The sequence below is a fragment of the Ambystoma mexicanum genome, chromosome 3p, assembly GCF_040938575.1.
Source record: "Ambystoma mexicanum isolate Mex_15411 chromosome 3p, UKY_AmexF1_1, whole genome shotgun sequence".
NCBI lineage: Eukaryota > Metazoa > Chordata > Amphibia > Caudata > Ambystomatidae > Ambystoma > Ambystoma mexicanum.
The window spans coordinates 1,112,404,533-1,112,426,239 of NC_090925.1; the positions used below are offsets into that span (position 1 = coordinate 1,112,404,533).

The following is a 21,707-nucleotide window of genomic DNA, read 5'->3' on the forward strand; positions in this document are numbered from 1 at the left end:
TCTATTGTGGGGTAACCCCATTGAGAGAAGAGGTGTTCCACGACCCCTTCATGTAGTCGCCATTCGTGTTCCTCTGGTAGGGGATCTCTGCTCAGAGAGTTGAGTTCCCCCGGAACGAACTGTGACAATAGGAATATCTTCTATTTGAGTGCCCATTTCCAAATCTCTTGCGCAAGCCTGGACAGATTTGGAGAACGTGTGCCCCCGTTTGTTGATGCAAAACATTGCTGTAGTGCTGTCTGTCAGGACTTGGACAGATTGGTTCGCTAGGTGAACTTCGAATGCCTGAAGGGCTTTGAACACTGCCAGCAGTTCTAGCAGATTGATGTGGTTCTGTGCCGCCGCACAAGACCACAGACCCTGAGCTGTGTGGTGAAGGTAATGAGCCCCCCACTCCACGAGTGCGGCGTCTGTTGTGACAATCGCCTGTACTTCCGGATCGTATGAATCGTTACCCCTTCAACAGATTTTCCCTTGTCCACCAGCGAAGATTTTGTACTAGTGTTGGCGAAACTACCACTAGATCATCCCACCGAACAATTGCCCGGGACCATTGTTTCTCTAACCACTCCTGCATGGGTTGCAGGCGCGCGTGACTTACCAGGTAAATACAAGATGCCATCATGCCTAGCAAACGCACAGCTTTGTGCACCCTTATCTGGCGGCTGGCCTGATAATGTGGTATTTGCAGTAACATGTTTTGGACTCTTTCCTCTGATGGAAAGACCAACCCCTCTTGTGTGTTTATAACAGCTCCTAGGAACTGTTTGGTTGTGCTTGGCACTAGCCTTGATTTTTTTTCTCGATGGAGAAGCCTAATTGAAAGAAGGTTGATAGTTCTTTGAATGTTTTGCCTGCAAATAAGGGGAAGACTCCCCTGTAATCAGCCAGTCGTCCAAGTAAAGGTACACTGGGATTGCCTCCCTGCACAGGTGTGCTGCCACCACTGCCAGTACCTTTGTGAATACCCTTGGAGCAGATGCTATTCCGAAGGGCAGCACCTTGAATTGGTAGTGCTGGTTCGCCATCTTGAAACGCAAGAATCTTCTGTGCGCTGGGAACATTGAAATATAAAAATAGGCATCTTCATATCCAGTGTTGCCATGTAATCCCCCCTTTTTAGTAGAGTGATTACCTCTTGAGCGTAGTCATGTAGAACTTTTGTGGCTCGACATATTTGTTTGCAGGGCGCAAATCTAATACTGGGCGCATTGTTAGATCTTTCGTTGGAACAAGGAAGCATGTTAAATAAATACCCTTGTTTACCTGATCGGCCAGGATGACTTCTATGGCGTCCTTTTGGAGCAGCGTTGCAATGTCCTCGAGGAGGATTCATTGGTCTTCTTTGGAGTGGGTTTTCTGGTGTGGGGGATGGTTCTGGGGTTGTTTGAGGAGCTCTATACAATAACCGCCACCTACGGTGGACAGCACCCATCTGAGGTGATTTCCTCCCATGCGTGGGTGAAGCCAGAAATGCGCCCTCCTACTGGAGAGGCATGGGAGGGCACCTGGAGCGGATAGTCACTGCTTCTGAGGTGGGGTACCCCCTCGGGAAGAGGAGCCCCTACCGCGTCCACGGGATCTGGCTGGTCCTCTTGGGTAATTTTGAGAGGACTGGCCACGATTGTTTCGCCAAGAAGTGTTCTGGTTCTAGTTGGAACCCCTTTGAGAATTTTGGCCATGTGAGCGACGAAAATTGCCGTTTTCCCTTTGGCCAGTAGGTTTATTGGTCAGTTGGCCCAATGACGAGAGTTTCGTACTCCTCTTTGGCAGTCTTTAAGGCGCCCTCGATGGGTTTACCAAAGAGCTCAACGGGCATGTTGATAAGTGTGGCTTGCGTCTCTGGTTTAAACCATGATTGGCATAACCAAGCGCGACGCTTGATAATTGTCCCCTCTGCTATTATTCTACCAGCGTTGTCGGCAGCGTCAAGTATGGTTTTTAATAAGCTGTTCGAAACTGCCCACCCCTTTGCGGCCACCTGTGCTAGTTGAGACTCAAGTGGTTCGGGGGCCGATGACAGTAAAGCCGTGAACTCCTCCCATTTATGGCAGTTGTAGCTAGATAACAAGGTTGAATTGTTAGCTTTTCTAGTTTGCAACGCTGCGGAAGAGGCCACCTTCTTGTCCATTGTGTATAGCCTCTTGCTTTCCTTGTCAGGTGGAGCCTCAGAGGAATCAAGGGGGGGGGAGGGGGTTACCAGCCCTCTTTCTTGATGTAGTGACAACTAGTGAGTCAGGCTTCAACTCAAGTGAGACGGGGCGGGTCTAAACAGCTTCTCTATACGGGGGTTCACTGCCCGCGTAAGTCTCCAGCGAGGGCTGTATCTTTCGCTGAACAGATTTTAGGAGGGGCATAAACTGAGTAACAGCTTTCTTTTCTCCTAAAATTTCATCCATGGAATCCTGATCCTGCTGGTCTTCCTGCATCACCTTCTGAAAATGCTCCGCCGCCTTGACGAGCACTTCATTTAGCAGAGGTTGATTGTCTATGGGTTAGTCAGTTACCAGAGGGTCCATGATATACATATCTGTATCAGGGTCACCCTCCTCATCTTCATTATCCCCGTAATAAGGGTCTGCCGCCTCTTGGATAGAGAGGTCTTCATGATCAGAGTCCGGGTCATAGAGATCAATGACTGTCTTGCATTGGCTCCTCCTGGTGAGGCCTTCTAGCAGGGGGTTTATCAGGAGTTTGGGACCCAGATGGTGCTGTAGTGGGTGGAGTGCAGTGGAAGCTTGTGCAATAAGCAGGGTCTTTTTCATAAATGTTGGCCATGAAGGACATCCTCCTCATGACCCTGTCATTATCTTCAGCTGACCATTGGGCAGAGCTAGGAATGACCAATGGATGAGAAGGGAGTCCCATATCTTCGGGTGTGGGAGGAAGCATAGTAGAAGGAGGAGCCTTCTTTTTGAGTGTGGAAGATAATTAATCTTGTGGTTGAGGATCCCTTCTCTTATGAGTGGGCCTAACCTCTTGTGACTTATCCCTATGAGAGGTTGTATCCCTATAAAGGGTCTTGGAGGACTTCTTGGATTCCCTGTCTTTAACCAGGCCCTTGGGAGTGTGTTTTTTGACTAAGTGGCCTAGTTCTGCTTGCATAGGGTCTTGTACCCGTTTCGACGTTGAACCTCGGATGCGGGCTGAACCGGAGCATCGTCAGTGGATGATCCACTACCGGTAGTGGTTTTGCGTGCGACGCCTGTACCGTCCTTCGACGGCCAGGGCCTGTAGTGTGGCAATCTGGAGCGCCCAGAGGACAGCGATTCAGCAAACCTCTCCCTAGACGTTGTGCGCTGCCGTCTGCTCGACACGTGTGTCGAGTCTCTGCCGTGGGTTGTGTGTTTAGTGGAGGATGTAGTGATAGCGCCTTCGCCGCCGGGTGCTGTCCCCATAACATGTGTCAGGGGTTCAGGGGCCTGCGCTCGGGAAACCGGAGTAACCTTGTTGCCTTCGCCGTCGGATCAGCGGCGTTACTGTCGTCGCTGAAGGCACCCTCCACTTCCATGGCCTCTAGTTGCCTGGCGTGGTGAGCCCCACGTTTAGTAAGGTGATCCTTCAATGTCTTGTGCTTAAAAAGCCTACACTATCGACAAGAACCCCCTCGACGTGGGAGACACAGATTACACACAAGGTGTTTATCGACCAACAGGAACTTATTGCACTTCGGGCACAATTTAAAGGGGGTGCCTTCCATAATGGAATGTACCGGCAGCTAGGAGAATGTAGTGTATGTACAAGGGTAAAAACATTCTAAAATGTCCTCTCCCTACCCACACCCCCCTGTCCCTACTGAGTCGGCCGAAGCCCGTAGCTGCCTTCCAAGGCCGGAACGGATCAGTCGCCGGGAGTCTTCCGACAGTTGTTCCTTGCTCTTCACCGGCGTCGGATGGTCTAGAAATCGGTGAATATCAGCCACTTCAACAACAGCTACCATTTCAACAAACAGAATGAGCACTGTTCTACGTGTTTACCTTCACCTTCCACTATCGGAAACCTTCAAAAGTTACTTCTTGCCACCCCCACTTCTCTTCACACAGGGCATGGCGGTTCCAGTGTCAGTGAACAGTTCATTACAGGCTCAACGTTTCAGTCTCTAAAGAGCAAAACGCTGGAGGATGAATGCCTCCTCATGAGCTAAAACTGAAAGTAGGTGCTGTAATAATGCTATTACACAATTGTATGCCACCACAGGGATTATGCAATGGAACAAGGTTGACAATTCTGTGTCTACAAAGACATCATAGAGCCCCGTGCGATCGATGGAACTTAGATGCTGTTTTTATACCGTGCATACCTCATACCAGCTGATACATTCAGCCTTTTCAATGACCAAAGTCACAGGGACCTACGCCCCCTTCCTGGAAGCGATCAGTGGCAATTACGATATTGAAGAAGAGTGGCAGAAGTGATCCTATGTATTGTGATCCTATGTATTACCAACCGATATTGACCTTCAAGATATGCTAGAACTGAGTATGTTATGCCAGGAACAGCTAGTTAAAGGAAAACAAATTGTGGTGAAAATGCTATATCCTTTACTTGAGATAACTCTTATGTCTCAGGAGGACAGCTGAGGAGCAACACGCTCACCTTGGAAGCAAGACGACGTGGAGCGACACAGGTTCAAACCCCGGGTCCGCACTTAGAAACCTCTGGGTATTAAGCGGGCTATAAATAACCAATTAATAGTAATGTTTAGATAACATGGAATTGATAGTTCACATATGTATTTAGATGAACAGTAGTAGTGCACTAGGTTTATAAGAGGCTCACCTTACTAACATCAGAAGAATAAGCCACGCAATTGTGATGATTCAAAGTTATGGTCAATTACTGTAACAGTACATAAAACACAATGGGCCTCATTACACGGTAGGCGGTGAGCCATGGCGCTGTTATAGCGCCATGGCTCATGCCGGTAAAATACCGGCACCGCCTTGGCGGAAAGGGGATTTACCGCCCCATTCCAAGGTTGGAGGGGCGGTAAATCCCCTTTCCGCCATTGCCCTTCCCCATTCCCATTTCTGCCCCATAGGGTTCTATGGGACTGGGGAAGGCGCTAATTACGGCACCGCAATTTTGCGGTGCCGTAATTAGCTTCGAGGTCCCTTAGCGGGTTGGATTTTAACGCCTGCAAGAAGCAGGCGTTAAATCCTCCAACCCGCAAAGGGACCTCGTAGTACGGCGGTAAGGGTTAACGGTCACCATTGCCATTAACGGTGACCGTTAACCCTTACCGCCGTCCGTGTGATGAGGCCCAATATCAGTGTGATACATTTTCAGAGTTATGTTCAACTAATGCAACAGTATATGAATTCAATAGCGGTGATAACCTCCAAAGCAATTTTTTAAATGAGATCTAAATTTTTATTTAGGGCAATTTAGCAGGTTGGCAAGCGGAGCACAAAACATCCAAGTACTACACTTGTTACCACAAAAACACATTCAGCACTGATCAGAATCTCTCACTTTCCTTACAAACATTTTGTTACTAACATATGTATAATGCTCCTATGGATTCCAAGGTGTGAATCCATCAAGGCAGTGAAGGCTGAATTAAGAAGCAAGGTAGCCAAGAATGAAATTAGTCTGAAGCCACTCTAAATGTTTGGTTAGAGTTTAGTTAAACCCCAGAAGAGAGCTTTATGAACATGCCCTCAGAGAACCCAGAGTCCCATCTGGTGCTTTGTTGAAGGTAGCATTCTTGAAGTGAAGGAGTTTTCCATGAAGGCAATGCATTTAAGCATGACCACTCAGGCCTACGTGGACTGGAGGGGTGACCCAGGGATTGAAGTATTAGTCTTGCAGATAGTCCACAAGACTAATGTTGCTCACGTGGTTTAGGCTAGGTCAACTGCCCTTGCGGTGCCTGGTAGAAGTGTGGATGAGGAAAAGACCAGATGAGATCTGATGCGGCTGTGGTGGTAGAGTGTTTGAGGCAACAGTCCACTTCCTGGAGCGGAGCTCTAATCTAAGAGCTCAATGCCTCAAACATGTTTTTCGATTTAATGAGATCAAGACAGTCCGAGCCTCTCTGCGGGAAATGAAGGGGACTGAAAACTCTGCACTCGGGGGAGAGCACATGATGTGCATACTTCTACTAACCCAATGGTATTCAGGGAGTAGCTATCCTTTGCATTTTAAACAAGAACACAACTCAGATGGCCTGCGACACCGATAGTTGAGCAATTTCACCTTGCTTCGGTGTGAAACATGTAAATGACACCACCTTACTTTACCCCCATCTTGGAAAAACCGGACAGGACAACGAGATGAAGCCACCAACAATGGTGAGTATTCTCCTTGTGTGGGTGGTGGGGTAGTTTTCCCATTATTTAACTGACATTGTACTTCAAATAACTGGATATTGTCAAAATGTACTGCTTATTTTAACTTGAACTGAATTGTTTTCTAACCATTATCGATACTCATTGTTGTTCTAATGCATAAATAGTTTTGAGGGTGATCTATATTTATAGACATTTCTAAAACATTGAATATAACTCGCAGAACAATGGCACATCTTTCATACCTTTAGTAGATAAAAAGGACTCTGGTCCTGGGAAGAGATGAGAATGTATCTGGCATCTTGCGGACTTTTGCATAGTTGATAAATCCTCTCAGGAACAGAAGGAATCCTAGAAGAAGCAACAACATTTTCTTAAGTGAACAGCACAGCACAATCCTCCCTCAAATCTTAAAGTTAAGCACCAACCTGGGACTTTCAATTCTGCAATATGTAACATTAAATTCTGTTAGGAAAGATTGTATGCAATACCCTGGGGGTGACTGCACCAGCCTTGTCCTCGTGGCAATAGTTAACCCAATCTTTGGTACAAGCATGTACTACACATGTTGGTAGAGTGACTGAGAACCCAGGTTTATCTCAAGAGGTGTCAATGTGAGCTGTAGGGTTGCAACAGAGTTTCACAGTGACAAGTATCCAAATAAACACTTACACTTAAGGTGTCTTGATTAAACAATTATTTATTAATTTAACAGTCAGTTGATTGAGCCTTCCTTAGAAGGGAGCAAATATATAACACAAAAATAAACTTCAATAAATACAGTTTCAATAAATCAGTGGATACCCATTTGGGATGGCACACAGACACTTCTTACACCCTGAGCTGACTTAATTACCTAGGACACTTGACATTGATATATCACTGGCATATGTAGAGCAATACTGAGTTTGGTGTCAAAAGGAAAAGTTTAGGGAATAAAACAATGGTCAACAAAATTCTTAAGCAGGTAAGTACTTTTAAACCACCAAATGCAATGTAGATTAACCCTTTAACCCTTTCCCAACTACACAAGTTATAGAATGTGTGACTCTTTGGAGGTATAGTTTAAGCACAAAGTCAGAGGTTAGAAGAGATTTCATGTGAGTCCGGAGGATCTTCCTGGAGCTCGGGTCTGGCTTAAAGACAACACTTGATTCTGGTGTTCCTCTCCCTGGCAATCAGTTCCTGCAGCAGCTATGGAAGTACAGCCAGCTCTGAGAGGATATCCAGAGGAGCTTGTCTTGGAGTCTATTGGTCCCACCACCCCAAGGGAAGACGCTGTCCTTTGGAGGGCATCTCTAGTCAAGATTAATTCAGAGCTTCAGCAATGCAGCAGGGCTTCACCGGGCAAACCAACTGTCCAGGAGTTGCAGCAAGCGTCTCTTCCAAGTTCTTCTGATTTCTTCATCCAGTGGTCGACTCTCCCTTCCAAGCCAAAGCCCTTGCCTTTTATATAGGTTTCTCCCATTCATTCGCAGCCTAGATGTCAATCACACAGCAGGGTGGCCATCTTCCAAGGACAGCCAGCCAATCACCTTTGGGTGCATTCCTGTAGCCAAGGGGATTAAGCAGAGGGGGGTTTTGTGCACCTCCCTGGCTTCCAGCCCTGCCAGACACGCTGGAGCCAGAGGTGGGCTTCACCAGTGAATTCCACCAAAGTCAAAACAAAAGGACCAAACCTGATTTGGTTAGAGTAAATCTCAGGAAGGACCATTCCAACAAGAAATGGTGAAAAAATATGCCCGGGGCCATTTTTGACAAAATGGGCACCAATGGGTTGTTACCTGCAGCTGCAATTGCAGCTTGCAGTAGAAACACACAATGGTAGGGAAAAGTAAACCACTGCCCCCGCCATTAATTGTAGAAAAAGTAACAAAAATGTTACATGACAAACTAGACAAAGGGGATACTAAGTAACCCCTCCAGCACCCTATTAAAAGATAATGTGTGCTGGGTCTAGAAAGTTAAAAATGTAAGTCAATTTCACTTCACTGCTCTTGGAAACAGTAGTTATCCAAGAGAAGGTATTTAAACCGTAGCAGAAATCCAAAGGATTTCTATGTGACAATGCACTGAAGGTGCTGTGTGACACAATGCAAAAAGATGATGCCTATGGAGTTTGTTAGACTCCAAAGTCAAAAGAACCACAGTGTTCAAATCAATAAAAAAATACATGAGCGGGAAAAAGGTCTCACTCCCTCTAGGATAAAATTAAAAGGCCTAAAGTCCAGCAAAAAGAGTTGGTGTCTCCAAGTTAGAAGGGAATTGGCACATTTCTGAGAATTCTCCCTAACAAATTCCATTTCACAAAACACTTTTCTGCAGTCAATCAAAATATTGTATTTCGTCAAAGAGATGATGCATTGCAAACTAATTTTAAATGTCTGATTTTTCATGATAACAGAACGCCAAACCTTACAAATTCATATTTTACAGAATTATGAGAAATCGCAAAGATACTCCTTTTTTATAGTTTTGCTCTCCAACACGGACCTAGTTTGTCATCTCAAAGTTCAAAAATGGCATTATGTTTATAGCACAAGAGCATGAATGCTTTTCAAGAAGAGCTTGCGTGTCTTCAAGAATATTTGAATATTAGTTAAATAAAGCTTGTTCATTCTATAGAACTACAATTAATCAGATAAAGATAACGCTAGCACCTAGATCGCTATTGTTACAACAAAAGTCCAACCCAATTTCATTGTGTGTGACAGAAACATTTCCAGGACTTTTAAAATAGTTGGGCAAAAAAGAACAAAATTGTCGTTATGAAACAACCTATTACAGCCAAATTGCTAGAATGTTGAAGTTTCATCGGATCCGACTGCCCCTTCCCGAAAAAAGGTTTTCCTTTGTGCTCTATATTTTCTCTTAGGGGCAGGACAGAATTTTCTGAGGTTGTGGGAAACAACACATGTTTTTTTCAAGTTCCCAGGAACAGTAGATGGCATTAAACGGTAACGCCCCCCCAGTTTCCCTGCTTTACCTTGACGAAAGCAAGGCGACAAAATAAAAGAATCCTTGGAATGCACTTTGCACCTTTCCTTCCACCAATGCATACCATTTTGTGAAAGGACAATGCTTTGATCATTGCGAAAATGATTGGAACTCCTAGGAACAAAGGTTCAACCTGCTGATTCATGCTGTCAAGGAGGTTTACAAGGTTTTCCAACAAAATAGTTTACAGCCTCATTAGATTAAACTATGCAGGATAATGGGTTTAGGTGTTAGGATCAGTCTTCATGGTGCTCCCATCTGATGATCGTGGGGACCTGGAGAATTCTAGCCACAATCATCCCAGCCCACATAGGTCAACTTTCCAAAACGAGTACTCTACAGACGCACTGCTTACTAGTACTGATTCTTTGCAATTTACTTACCTCACTGTGTACTCCCTCTATGACTTGTAAAAGCGATCAGTTGCTTACCGTAGCTAGATTGACGCTCAATAAAAACCATAATACCATTTTGAAGCAGCAATAATGAAACCAAATGCAAAGGGCTTTACTGGCTGTCAAGGAGACGAAGTAAGGGGTTTCTGAAATGTTTACCAGCCAGAAAAGCCCATCGTCAAGGGCTTTGTAGACGTTGGCACCCTAGGCATGCGAACTGTAGTGCTAATGGATATTTTGTGAATGTACAACAGTTTTGCATGGTTGTGTATGCATGCCAAATTCCTTTAAAAGAAAACTTTGCTGCCAGGAACATAGGAAAAAGTAACAAGTTACTTACCTGTAACTGTTGTTCTCCAGCTTGGGTTTGGCATGGATTCACATGCTCATGAATATTCCCCGTCGTCAGGCTGGGAATCCTTGGTACAGAAAAAAAATCAGTATCAGTTTTGTTTCTGATCTGTCTTTCCTCGTAGTAACTAATCACTGATCTCTGGGTCATACTGCCCACAGCCAATGACTGCCCTCTCCCTAAAGCCCGCCTCTGGCAGCCATCCTCAGATTTGGTAGCATGTAAAGTGGCAGAAGACCAAGTGAAGAGCCGCAGAGGGGTAGACGGGAGGGTTCGCATGTGAATCCATGCCAGCCCCATGCTGGAGAACAACAGTTACAGGTAAGTAACTTGTTCCTTCTCCAGCATGGGGTCTGGCATGGATTCACATGCTCATGAATACAAGATTACATAGCAGTACACACATGCACAACCATGGGAGGTGGCAAAAGGCTCAACATTAAGCAATACATAAACTCAACATTAAGCAACTCTTACCTCCTCACCAGGCCCTTCAGGCGAACAGGTTGCGCAGCACTGCTTGGCCGACCCTGGACTCCTCCCTGGAACCCCGATTGACGCAGTAGAATTTCGCGAAGGTGTGCGTCGACCTCCACGTAGCAGCCCTGCAGATGTCGAGCAGGGGCACACCAAACAAGAACGCCGTGGTAGCAGCCATCGCTCTGGTCGAATGGGCTCTCGGACGGCCGGGCAGCGGTCGGTTTGCCAACCGGTGACAGTGCATGATACAGCCGGAGAGCCATCTGGAAATGGAAGCCTTCGAGAAAGCCTTCCCTTGATTCACAGGTCCAAAGTTCACAAAAAGCTGTGACGTCTTCCGAAAACTCTTTGTGCGGTCCACATAGAACTTCAGCGCTCTAGCTACATCCAAAGAGTGCAAAGTCCTCTCGGCCGGCGACAAAGGAGACGGGAGAACACTGGTAACAACAAGGGCTCGTTGAGGTGGAAGTCTGACGGCATCTTGGGCATAAAGGAGGGGTGCGTCCTGAGCACCACCCTCGTGTCGTGAAAAGTCAAGTGTGGAGGCTTGCAATATAGGGCCTGAATCTCTCCCATGCGCCGTGCGGAGGTGATGGCCACAAGAAAAGCTGTTTTCCATGATAGGAACTTCAATGGTGCCGTATGCATAGGCTTGAACGGAGTCCCCATGAGCCTAGTCAGCACCAGGTTGAGCTCCCTCGCCGGGGCTAGGGCCTTCACCGGCGGGAACAAGTGGACCAGTCCCATCATAAAGTCCTTCACCAAGCGATGAGACCACAAGGACACCCGTCCCGTTGTCCCGGTGTATCTGGAGATGGCAGCCAGATGTATCTTGATGGAGGCGTGAGCTAGTCCAGCCTTGGCCAGCGACAGTAGGTACGGCAGTACTTGAGGGGCTGTAATCCATAGAGGGTTAATCTTCTGTGCCCGGCACCAGACAGAGAACCTCTTCCATTTGTGTCCGTAACACTTGAGAGTTGAGGACGCCCTGGCCTTTTCAAGAACCTCTCTGCAGTCGGCCGGTATATCATATCCCCCAAACTCTAGTGCTGCAGGAGCCAGGCCTGCAAGTTCAGCGACTTTGGGTCGTGATGAAGAATGGCGCCTCCTTCTCTGGAGAGAAGATCCGCGTCCACGGGCAGTTTGACTGGGGGGGATGCCGATAAGTCCAGAAGGTCCGGGAACCACATATGTCTCTGCCACGCCGGTGCGACGAGGATCATCCTGCACCGGGACCTCTTCAGCTGGTTGACGAGCCGGAGTAGCAGTGGCAACGGCGGGAAAGCATAGAGGAACAGGTTGTTACAGGGGAACGAGAAAGTATCGCCCATGCTCCTCGGTTGGGGGAACCTGCTGGCGAACCTCTGGCACTTGGAGTTCGTCACCGTCGTGAAGAGATCAACCTGGGGTCTGCCCCACAGCCTGAAGAGTTGATCCACTTGATCCTGGCGTAGCTCCCACTCGTGGCACGAGCGCAGCTCCCTGCTGAGTGATTCGGCGATGGTGTTCTTTATCCCTGCCAGATTAAAAGGTACCAGAAACATCCCGTGGTCGACGGCCCAGTGCCACAGTTCCTGGGATTCCTTGGACAGGGCTGGGGGATCTGGTTCCACCCTGCTTCCTGATGTAGAACATCGTGGTGGTGTTGTCGGTGAAGATCCTCACCACCTTGCCCTTGAGGGACGGAAGAAAGGACCCGAGGGCCCAAAACAAAATTCTTATTTACGAGAAAGTATCTTGAGTAGACCCCGGATCCCCGGAGTCTCTTTGGGACTAGCTCGATGGCACCTTTCTTGAGCATCGCCCTTACCTCCAGCAGCAGCTGGGGTACATGGTTTTCCTTCCTGGCCACGGGTGGCAAGCAAGGGCACTTCTTTAGAAACTCGAGGGCATGCCCCTGGGCCAGGGTATCCAGCACCCAACAGTCGGTAGAGATGGGCTCCCACACGCTGATGAACTTCGCCAGCTGGCCTCCCACCGGGGTGCTTCGGTGGGGGCACGAGGCCACAGCCGATTCAGTCCTGTTTCGAGGCCGCCTTGACCTCCCTGGCGACGACGGCGGGAACCTCCAGACTTTCCCCGTCCTCTATAGGCCTCCTGCGATGAGGAACGGGCCGCTTGACGGTAGGTAGAGGAGCCGCTGCCAGAACCTTTGGAGGCTCCTTGCTTGCCTCAGGTGTTCCGAAAGGATGGCCGTTGTTGCTGGAGAACTCCCAGGGCTCGGGCTGTCTCCGTGTCCGTTTTGATGGCTTGCAGGGACTCATTGACTGTCTTCCCAAACAGGTTGTTCCCGTCAAAGGGCATGTCCAACACCTTGGCTTGTACATCCTGGCGGAAATCCGTCGCCTTCAGCCATCTGCGCCGTCTGAGGCAAACACCGTTGCCCAACTGGCGGAAACAGGTGTCCGCGATGTACGTCGCCACAGTCATGGTGTGGTCCGACGCCACCTTGCCTTCTTGCAGGATTTCCAAGGCTTCTGCCCTCTTGTCGTCCGGCAGGAAGTCCAACAAGGGAGCGATTTTATACCAAAGTTCCCTGTCGTAACGGGCAACGATAGCCAGGGCGTTGGCTGCCTTAATCGTCGTCGCCGCTGATGTGATGATTTGTCCCATCGCGTCGAGCTTCTTTCCCTCGCCGTCCGGCGGTGAAGTCGATGATGATGCCGATGCCCCCTCCCCCCCCGGTCTTCTTCCTGGCCGCCGCCGAGACGACTGAATCCGGGGTCGGCTGTGCTCTAAGGCATAGAGGGGCCGCGTCGGGGACCTGGTACTTCTTTTCGTATCGGTCCCTTTTTGCCGGCGTCGTGGACGGGTTCTTGAGGGAGAGCCCCTCGTCCCAGATGTCATCCAGTAGAGGTACCGCGAGGACCGTCTTCCTCTTGGTCTCTCGACGTTGATAGAGGAACCCCCTCCTCATTTTCTTCGGGGCAGTGCTGGAAAAGCTGGGATGCCCTGGCGATCATCGCATGGAAGGATCCAATCTCATCGGGCGGGGAAGCCCGGGGAGGGGGGGGGGGGGGCGACGGGAGGTCTACCCCTCTCATCAGGCAGGGAAGCCTGGGGAGGGAGGGGGTGACGGGAGGTCCACCCCGCCGTGGCCACCCTCGTCGTCCGTGCCCGTCGTGGCCGTGTCTGTGCCCGTGTCATCCCCGTGGACTGGGAGGAGGGTTGAACAGGCCTCGAGGGCTGGAAGGGTGCAGAAGGATGTGTTCTTCTCCTCTTGGGTGGTGGCCTTCCCCGACGGCCCTGCCCCTGGCTCCTCCTCAGTTGGGCCTGGTTCCGGCTCACCCGTCGGGGGTAAAGGCAATCTAGTCCTTATCTCAGAGCATAAGGATTGAATTGCCATCAAAATTGCTGCCGAGTTGTCCTGCGGCACTGGCTGCGACGGTTGGTCTGGGGTCCCGTCTGCGCCGCCATCGCTTCCGTCGTCCCCCTCGTCGGGATGCCTCTCGACGGGCTGGTCCTCCTCCATGCCCACGTCGTGGCTCTCAGGGGCTTCGACAAGTTCCTCCTCAGAGGTTGTATCTGAATCCACAACGGCCACTGGTCTCCCCTCTTTCTCCACCGGGGCTTTCGTGGGGGTTCTTTCGATGGGCTTGAAAGATGCCTCCCTCCGAGGTGGCAGGGGGACTCTGGGCCCCGAGGCCGCTATCACAGGTGTAACCTCCGCAGGCTGCGCCAGGTTTGCTGCAACCTCCTCGATAGAGGCCTTGGCTTCGTGCTTGTGGCCTTCACCTTGGGGGAGGGCTCCGCGTCTCGCTCCCCCTCAGCCGAAATCTTCGAGATTGACCGGGGCCTCTCCAGAAGCTTGGCCGGGTTCTCGGATTTCCTCTTACCCGAGCCAGAGCGTTGGCTCGTGGTCGATGGCGCCGGGGAGGATGCGCACTGCCTGGCAGCTGAGGAGCCCGACCGTTCGGCGCTCCCGGTGCCCGCGGACTCGCGGTGCTTAGCCTTCTGGTGGGCCCCCGGCTCTTTCCCTCCAGCCAGTTGGCGAGACGAAGATGGCGGTCCCTCCTGGTCTGCTCCGACCTGTTCCTGCAAAACGCATAGTCATCCTCCACGTGCGTTTTGTGAAGACAAAAGAGCCATAAGGAATGCTCGTCTTCCTTGACCACGTTCTGCAGCTGGCATCCAGGGCAGGCCCTGAACAGCTTACCTGGCGTCAAGCTCCCTTTCTCCTGGGCCATGTCCGGTGTAGGCCTCAGAAACTTCTGGAATCCTCCAAAAGCATTGTTCGATGAAATCTTCACCCTTGAGGGGCGTAGAAACCTCCAAAACGGGTCCCCGTTGATCGGATGTAAAGACGGTGGAGCTTGAGGCTCAATTTAACCGAAAAATTAGAAATTCTCTTTGAAAAAGCGTGAAAACGCAGTAAAGCTCGAGAGCTACAGCACGAGGACTCCCAACACTTGAACGTGCGGTAAAAATCTGAGGATGGCTGCCGGAGGCGGGGATTAGGGAGAGGGCAGTCATTGGCTGTCGGCAGTATGACCCAGAGATCAGTGATTGGTTACTAGAAGGAAAGACAGATCAGAAATGAAACTGATACTGATTTTTTTTCTGTACTGAGGATTCCCAGCCTGACGACGGGGAATATTCATGAGCATGTGAATCGATGCCAGACCCCATACTGGAGAAAGACCCTTTGTTATGTCAATGGAGGCAAGCAGAACATGACCAGACAAAAGTTGAAGTATATTACTATGTGTACAGGGAAGCGGGTAACGGAGTTGACGGGTGTTCTGGGTGAAGGGATCGTGGGTGTGTGGGGAAGGGCGGACTGTCTGGCAAGGGCAAGAAAACAACTGCTGGAGAGTTGCCAATGGCCTGAATAGAACTCTCCGGCTTTCATCGCACAATAAATCCGACATTGTTGGCTTCCTGATTTAATGGTGCTTCTCCTGCGGGTGCATCATAGATAGCCTGCCTGGTACCAACAAATTGGTCAATGCTGTAAATGGTGACTGTGCCTCTGCTGGGCTGCAGGTTTTCTTCTCATTAGTCACAGTAAGCATTTCGAGGACACTGCCTTGGTACTGTAGATACTAAACTCAGCTGTTGGGTCCTCTGGCCCTGTGGAGTTACTATGACGGAAAGTTGCAAGAAGAATTACTAGCAACAAAGTAAAGTGTACAGTAGTGTAGGCCTGGCGCAGCGTCATAGAATGATGTTCCTAGCACCCAAATCTGATATGCAAGTGCGAATAGTGCATCAGTTAAGGAGTGCAGCTCACTTGTGTTATAAAACAATGTTCTGCGAAAGAACAGGAGGTACATTCTTGTACTTTGTGCCGGACTGTCCGACAAATGTATGGGTGAAGAGGGCGACTGGCCTTTTTATAATTATTCAGTATACAAAAAAACACTATAAAAAATTGTCAGCAATCAAATCTTCCCAAGCATAGCGGTACAACATTTTGAAGCATCATCCCCTTGGTGGCTGGAACGTAGGTTTATAATCACGGCTGAATTCCGACATACAAACACCGTAAACCATGGTATAGGGGTGAGGACTGACAGGCGCAACGCTAACAGAAACAATTAAGCTTCAGGACCATTGTGAGATAGTATAGGCTTTCTTCTGAAACATGACACACTCTCTGTCACATGTATAACAGCTCTTGGTGAGAAGAGCGGCACTGCTCCACCACATGTATGCAAGCACTAATGAAGTGCTGGCATAGTCTCACTGCATGCAGCAGAGGCATTGAGAAATACTTTCATTGGTGAGAATTGCTTTCCGTGTCCCACTAAATATACATAGCAGCCTGGTTTTAAAAAAAAGTACTGGCGCTTCTGTACAGTGCTGATACTGTCGCATTTCATTTATAACATCTCTACTGTGGTGAAGGGCGCCTACCGAGAAGTGCCGATGCTGTCATACGACGGGTATAGCACCCATGCTAAGAAATACTTTCACTTGGGACACAACAGCACTCCTCACATCATATAAACTGGTCAACAAGTAAACACGAACTAGGCCACCAGATAGGTAACTGAACCCCAGAGCTCCTTGGCTTAGTAAAGCAACTAGATGTACTGTCATTCCCCTTTGACATCTGCTCCGGAAGCCTCCCAAGTCCAGTGGGGAAAAAACACACCCTTCCGCTCTTCGCTTCCTTTAATATTCCCTGGGTGTCTGGATTTCTGAGCGTGGTGGTAGAGCTTCACTGCAGGGGCCACCCTCACTAGGTTGGCTCATTGCGTCGACAGTGAAGATCTGGGAGAGGTGGAAACACCAACCGAGATCCTGCATTCAACAGCAAGCAAGTGGGTTGAGGAATCCCTCTGCAGCAGCTGAAATTTAACAACGCATTTGGAGAGGTCAGCAAGGTAAGCGGACACAGTCCATTTCCTTTTTCATCTTTCACCTAGGGTGAACCCATTGCGTGCTAGCTCCGATTTTGTTCTCCACCCATTTTGTTTTCGGTGATATATTATGGGTGAATTTCTTGGCAATTACTATTCTGCACTAAAAAGAGTGGCGAATATTGTGCCATGAAACTCATCAGGTAACCAGCCCTGCGCCCTCAAGAGGGCTAAAAACGGGATTAGCCCAGTTTACTGCTCCAGACACCTCCGACACGCATCCTGTGTGTGGGCCAATGTGTGGCGCAGCGCGTTTGGGGATTTTTAGTGTCAGCGTGATTGGCGGGCCACCAAAAACCTTTGTGTGCTGCCCTGTGCTAGGATTATAGGAATGTGTTATCAGTGGGCGACCCTGTGCATTTCTAAGATATTTACCTGAATTCCTGGAAGACTACAGCAGGCCTGGTTTAACCATACTGATTGGGCCGTGGTTCCTTTGTCCTTGTAACTGGTATTCTTCTCGGCTTCTGGAATCTCGTATTTTCTCTTCTTCCCCTCCCAGTCCTCCCTGCTGGTTGGGTTGCCTGTTCCATTTTAGGAACGGTTGCTGGCCTTTGCTGTGCTGCCGCTCCGCTAAAGGCTCTTTGACCAAGAGCCTTGTGGTGAAGAATGCTTGTGAACTGGACTTAGGGTGGCTTGTTGCTGCCTCACTTCAGCTCTATTTTGGAATATCCAGGATCGCCTCCTGCCTTTGCCCACCACCGTGGGGCTGTTTTCTTGCTAGTCGACTGCCCCTCCTCCCTTTCCCCACCACCCCTTGAACCTGTATCAGGTTCTTCAGTCAGTCCTACAGGTTCTGTCCCACTGCCTTGTGGGTCGCCCTTTCAGGTATCGAGAGGCTCCTTTTAATCTTCTTGGTCCATGCTGGGCGAGGGTGCAAGTCCTCCCCCCCCCCCCCCAGAGAGCTCCACATCCACTAGTCAGACGTAAAAAGTACACGCATGCCTATATGATCCTGACATTTTTTGGGCGAATTGGCCTTGACCTGCACCATGAATACTTGTGCCTGTGTCTTGAGATATTCTTAAGTGTTTTCTTTAGTGATCCCCTGGTCCAGGAGTGGTGGGGTATTGAGGTGCCGCTCTCCATTGACTTTAAATTACCTTATTTTCTCGGCCCCCAGCTGTTCCTAGCCTTCTAGTTCTCAAACCGTGGGCTGGAGCTCTTTTTTTCGTGTCCTCTGTCTGGTTGCTCCGACTTTTGCACCTGTAGGGTGAAAGCTGAACGGACCTTACATTTCCCCTCAACTGCAGGATACCTATGGGATTTAGCCCCAAAGTTTCTAATGGGAAAACTTGTATAAACTAAAAACTCCTTCAAAAGGGACTTCCATTTAAACCGTGTCATTTATTCTAGTCCTCCCCTTCCCCCCACTTCCCCAGAGGTCTAAGAGCTGGAAGTTTCTAATGTATTAATAATTTGTTACATATTTTATTATAATACATCACTGCAGCTTACATTGTTCAGGGAGAATTGCCCGTGTTACGGTATCCACTTGTGGATAATTTGTGCCTTCATACATCTAGGTATGACCTGGTATTTTTCAATGCCCATTTGTACTCTGTTTCCATCTCAAGATGAAGGCTCATATTATGCTTCTCTTCATTTACAACTCAGAGCAGCAAGAAAACACAAGAAAACGACAATTCCCATCAAACTTTAGGGGCAAAGGGACTGTGCCCCGCAGACTTCAGGCGAAACGCACACAGTACCAATATTTGTTTCAACCATTAGCACCCAGCAGCCTTCTTAAATCATATCTCGACTCTGCGCAGCCACATTTCTTGGATGCTCAGGGCCAAGGTAAGTCATGCCAGCTTTTGTCCTGTGTATGAAGGAAGAATTCGATTGCATTTTCTTTTACTGTAGGAATATCATGCTGCAAATGTTTTCTGGTGAGCTTTAGAGAACAAAATTTTCCTCTGTTTCACTTCTGCAGCAGAGCTCAGCATGGTTTCCCACAAGTTGTTCTGGGCAGGGCCTGCCTTCATGGCCGTCGCGCCCCTCCCTCAAGTTACGGCACTGGTCGGGGGGGGGGGTTGCCACATTTTTCAAAAGGCGCTGATGCTGCGTATAGGGCACCTGCCACGCATTCTACCACCATGCCAGCTTTGAGGACACCTTGAAAGACTCCCCCAAGCATGCGTGGTGGGGGGCTAATGACAGGGCAACCCACCGCTAAGGCAGTCCCTGCCTCTGGCCAGTACCGATCTGACGGTCTGGTGGAGATCCTGCTGAGTTGTGAGTGTCAGGCGATGGCACTTGCCGCAAAGGTGATCTGTCAGCACGCTTCTGAAAGTAAATGCAGCCAATCCACTTCCACGTGAGCGATTCTCTCCCAAGCGTGAAGGCTGTGTTACGAATGCACTATTAACTGTGTAGGCTCGGACTCTACTCCATTTGCCGGAGTGAAGAACGACGCAGGGACTGTGCCCCGCAGACTTTTGGTCAACTCAAGCAATCCCCTGAACAGGGCAGGACCGGCGACAGAGGATAAATCAATCTAGCAAATTGCAAGCCTACATTTACCCAGCTTGCAGGACTCATTTATACCCTTGAACATGCATGAATCTTGCTCTACAGATCTCATGGTGAGGTGAGGACAGGGTAGCACCTAATTACGCAAGTACTTTTGTGAAGAGCACTCCAATCTTGCAAACGTTTTCATTATGTTATATCAAGCTTCCACCTTGGGGGCCAGCGAGAAGCGTAACTCGCCTAAAGTCCGTTTTAAGGTCAAAGATCAGGATAAAGAGTACTGGCTATGTCCATGGATGATACCGTCTGGAGGGTTTTTCATATTGGCTGCACAAGAGGTCAGCATCAACGGATGCCTGGCTTGCCAACCCTAAGCCAGGCTTGCTCAAGGAGCAGCAAGGGGGTGGGACTATCCCTCCACCCCCCCCCCCCAAGCAGTGAAAAGTACATGAGTCTGAATCTCAGAGACATGGAACCCTTTCTTAAATTGGACAATGCCAACATTGCAGAGAAGATTGTCCAGTATAAGGGCCAAAGTGGTGCACAAGGCGAGTCGTATAAGCAAGTCGGTACAGACAAGCAGGACGTGGAGTACTGTTTTGGGAGAAGACAATTGAAAGCCTAAGGACATTGTGCATCCACGTCCTAGGAATGGTCCCTGTCGGAAAGAGTCAGAGGACATGCAAATTCACCTGAAGGAGGCACAGAAGCGACAAAGATGTGAGAGCGCGCATGAAAGCAGAATGCCACAGGCCCTTCAACAAAGTTGTGCATACCCCAGAATTGTACCCAAAAATACTCGCCTTTATGGGTAAATGTGATCAGGACCCCAATAAGGGGGTTCAACAGATCCCGGAGCACTTGCTAGTACAAGCTGTTCAATCTGGTACAACTGCTAATGAAGATCTTGGAAAATCCTTGCAGGTTGGGCGCAAGGAGCCGTTTATTTCCTGGGTAACAAATTGTGTGCTTTCAGTAAAAGGAGGGGTGTGCTGATTTAGATAAGATTCCAAGTTGGTGGATCTAGCCACTGCAAGTTAAGCCATCTATCAAAGGAGATGCTCTATACAGAGCCCTTCATTAAAGAGATATGTTTGTGGGACACTTACGCCGCCATAGATCAGGCTCAGGCTTCCATGAAAATAATGTTCTGCATCAGAGTTTTATCCATGGCAGGACTAAATGGTAACCGTCTGTTTGACCCATCTACAAAGAGCAAGGAACAGGTTCCCCCAAAGGCAGAAAAAGATCTGACAAATGACAAAGCTACACGCAACAAAGCCTGTTCTTCCTTTCGAGCGCCCATGGCAGAGGAGCCATGAGATAATTTGCAATTACAGCAGGCAAGCTTGACAAGCGCCATTGTTGTGTGGGCAGTGGATTGTGAACGTTTTTTTTTGTTGCAAAGGATTGGGAAAAGATGGCTGTTAAATGTTAAAAGGTATTTGTACCGCGCACCGTCACCAACGGAATTGGTCCCCAGGCGCTCTGGCAGATCTGTAAATGATAAGGGGGGTGGAGGGATTGGTTAGTAGGGTGAAGAGGGAGTAGGATAGCGAGAGGAGTGGTGTTCTGTTGGCAGCTTCAACTCGGTGTACACCGGGTGCTGAGCTTTGGTGCGGGTATTGGATCGGTGTCAGTCCGAGTGTGCTGTTGCTCCGGCTTATGTGTTGTTGCAGTGTTGTGAAGTGCATGCGGCTTGTTGTGCGAGAGATGGTTGTGTGAGTCTTTTGAGTGAGATAAGTATGCAGAGTGAGATTATATTGGTTAGTGGGTTACATGACCTTTAGCATGCTAACATTCACAGTTTTGTCTAAGTGTGGCACTTGTTGGCCTTCACATGTGGGCATGCCTACATTCGCAGTCTTTTCTCGGTGCGGCGCAGGCTAATGTTTAGAAATCTGTCTAGGTGTGGGCATGCCAACATTCCTAACTTAATCTGGATGCGGCGCAGGCTGGTGTTCTTGATTCTAAGTGTGGCACCTGCTATCATTCAAGTTTCATCTACGCGCAGGCATGTTATCCTTCAATCAATCCTATCTAGATGCGACGCAGGCCAATTGTCCACAATTCTAAGTGTGGGCATGTTGACATTCAAGTTTCACCTAAGTGCGGGCATGCCAACATTCAAGGTCCTATCTAGATGCGACGCAGGCCAGTATTCACAATCCTACCCAGGTGCGGGCATGCCAACATTCAAAGTTCCATCCACATGAGACGCAGGCCAATATCCACAACTCCATCCAAGTGTGGCCATGCTGATATTCACAATTCTAACTAAATGTGTCTGCCTGTCTAGATATGGTCCGTCTGGTACGTACGAGTGGGTGAGTCACTAGAGGGC

The 21,707-nt window shown here is 48.9% G+C and overlaps 1 protein-coding gene across 1 annotated transcript in view; it reads right to left on the reverse strand.

The window, feature by feature from the left end:
* The window catches only part of NDFIP1 (Nedd4 family interacting protein 1), a 639,788-nt gene that overhangs the window by 39,666 nt on the left and 578,415 nt on the right, over window positions 1–21,707 (reverse strand). Inside the window, exon 7 of the mRNA XM_069652470.1 lies at window positions 6,539–6,644. Coding sequence (XP_069508571.1) covers window positions 6,541–6,644 — 104 coding nt within the window. The 3' untranslated portion in view covers window positions 6,539–6,540. The remainder of the gene's footprint in view (window positions 1–6,538; window positions 6,645–21,707) is intronic.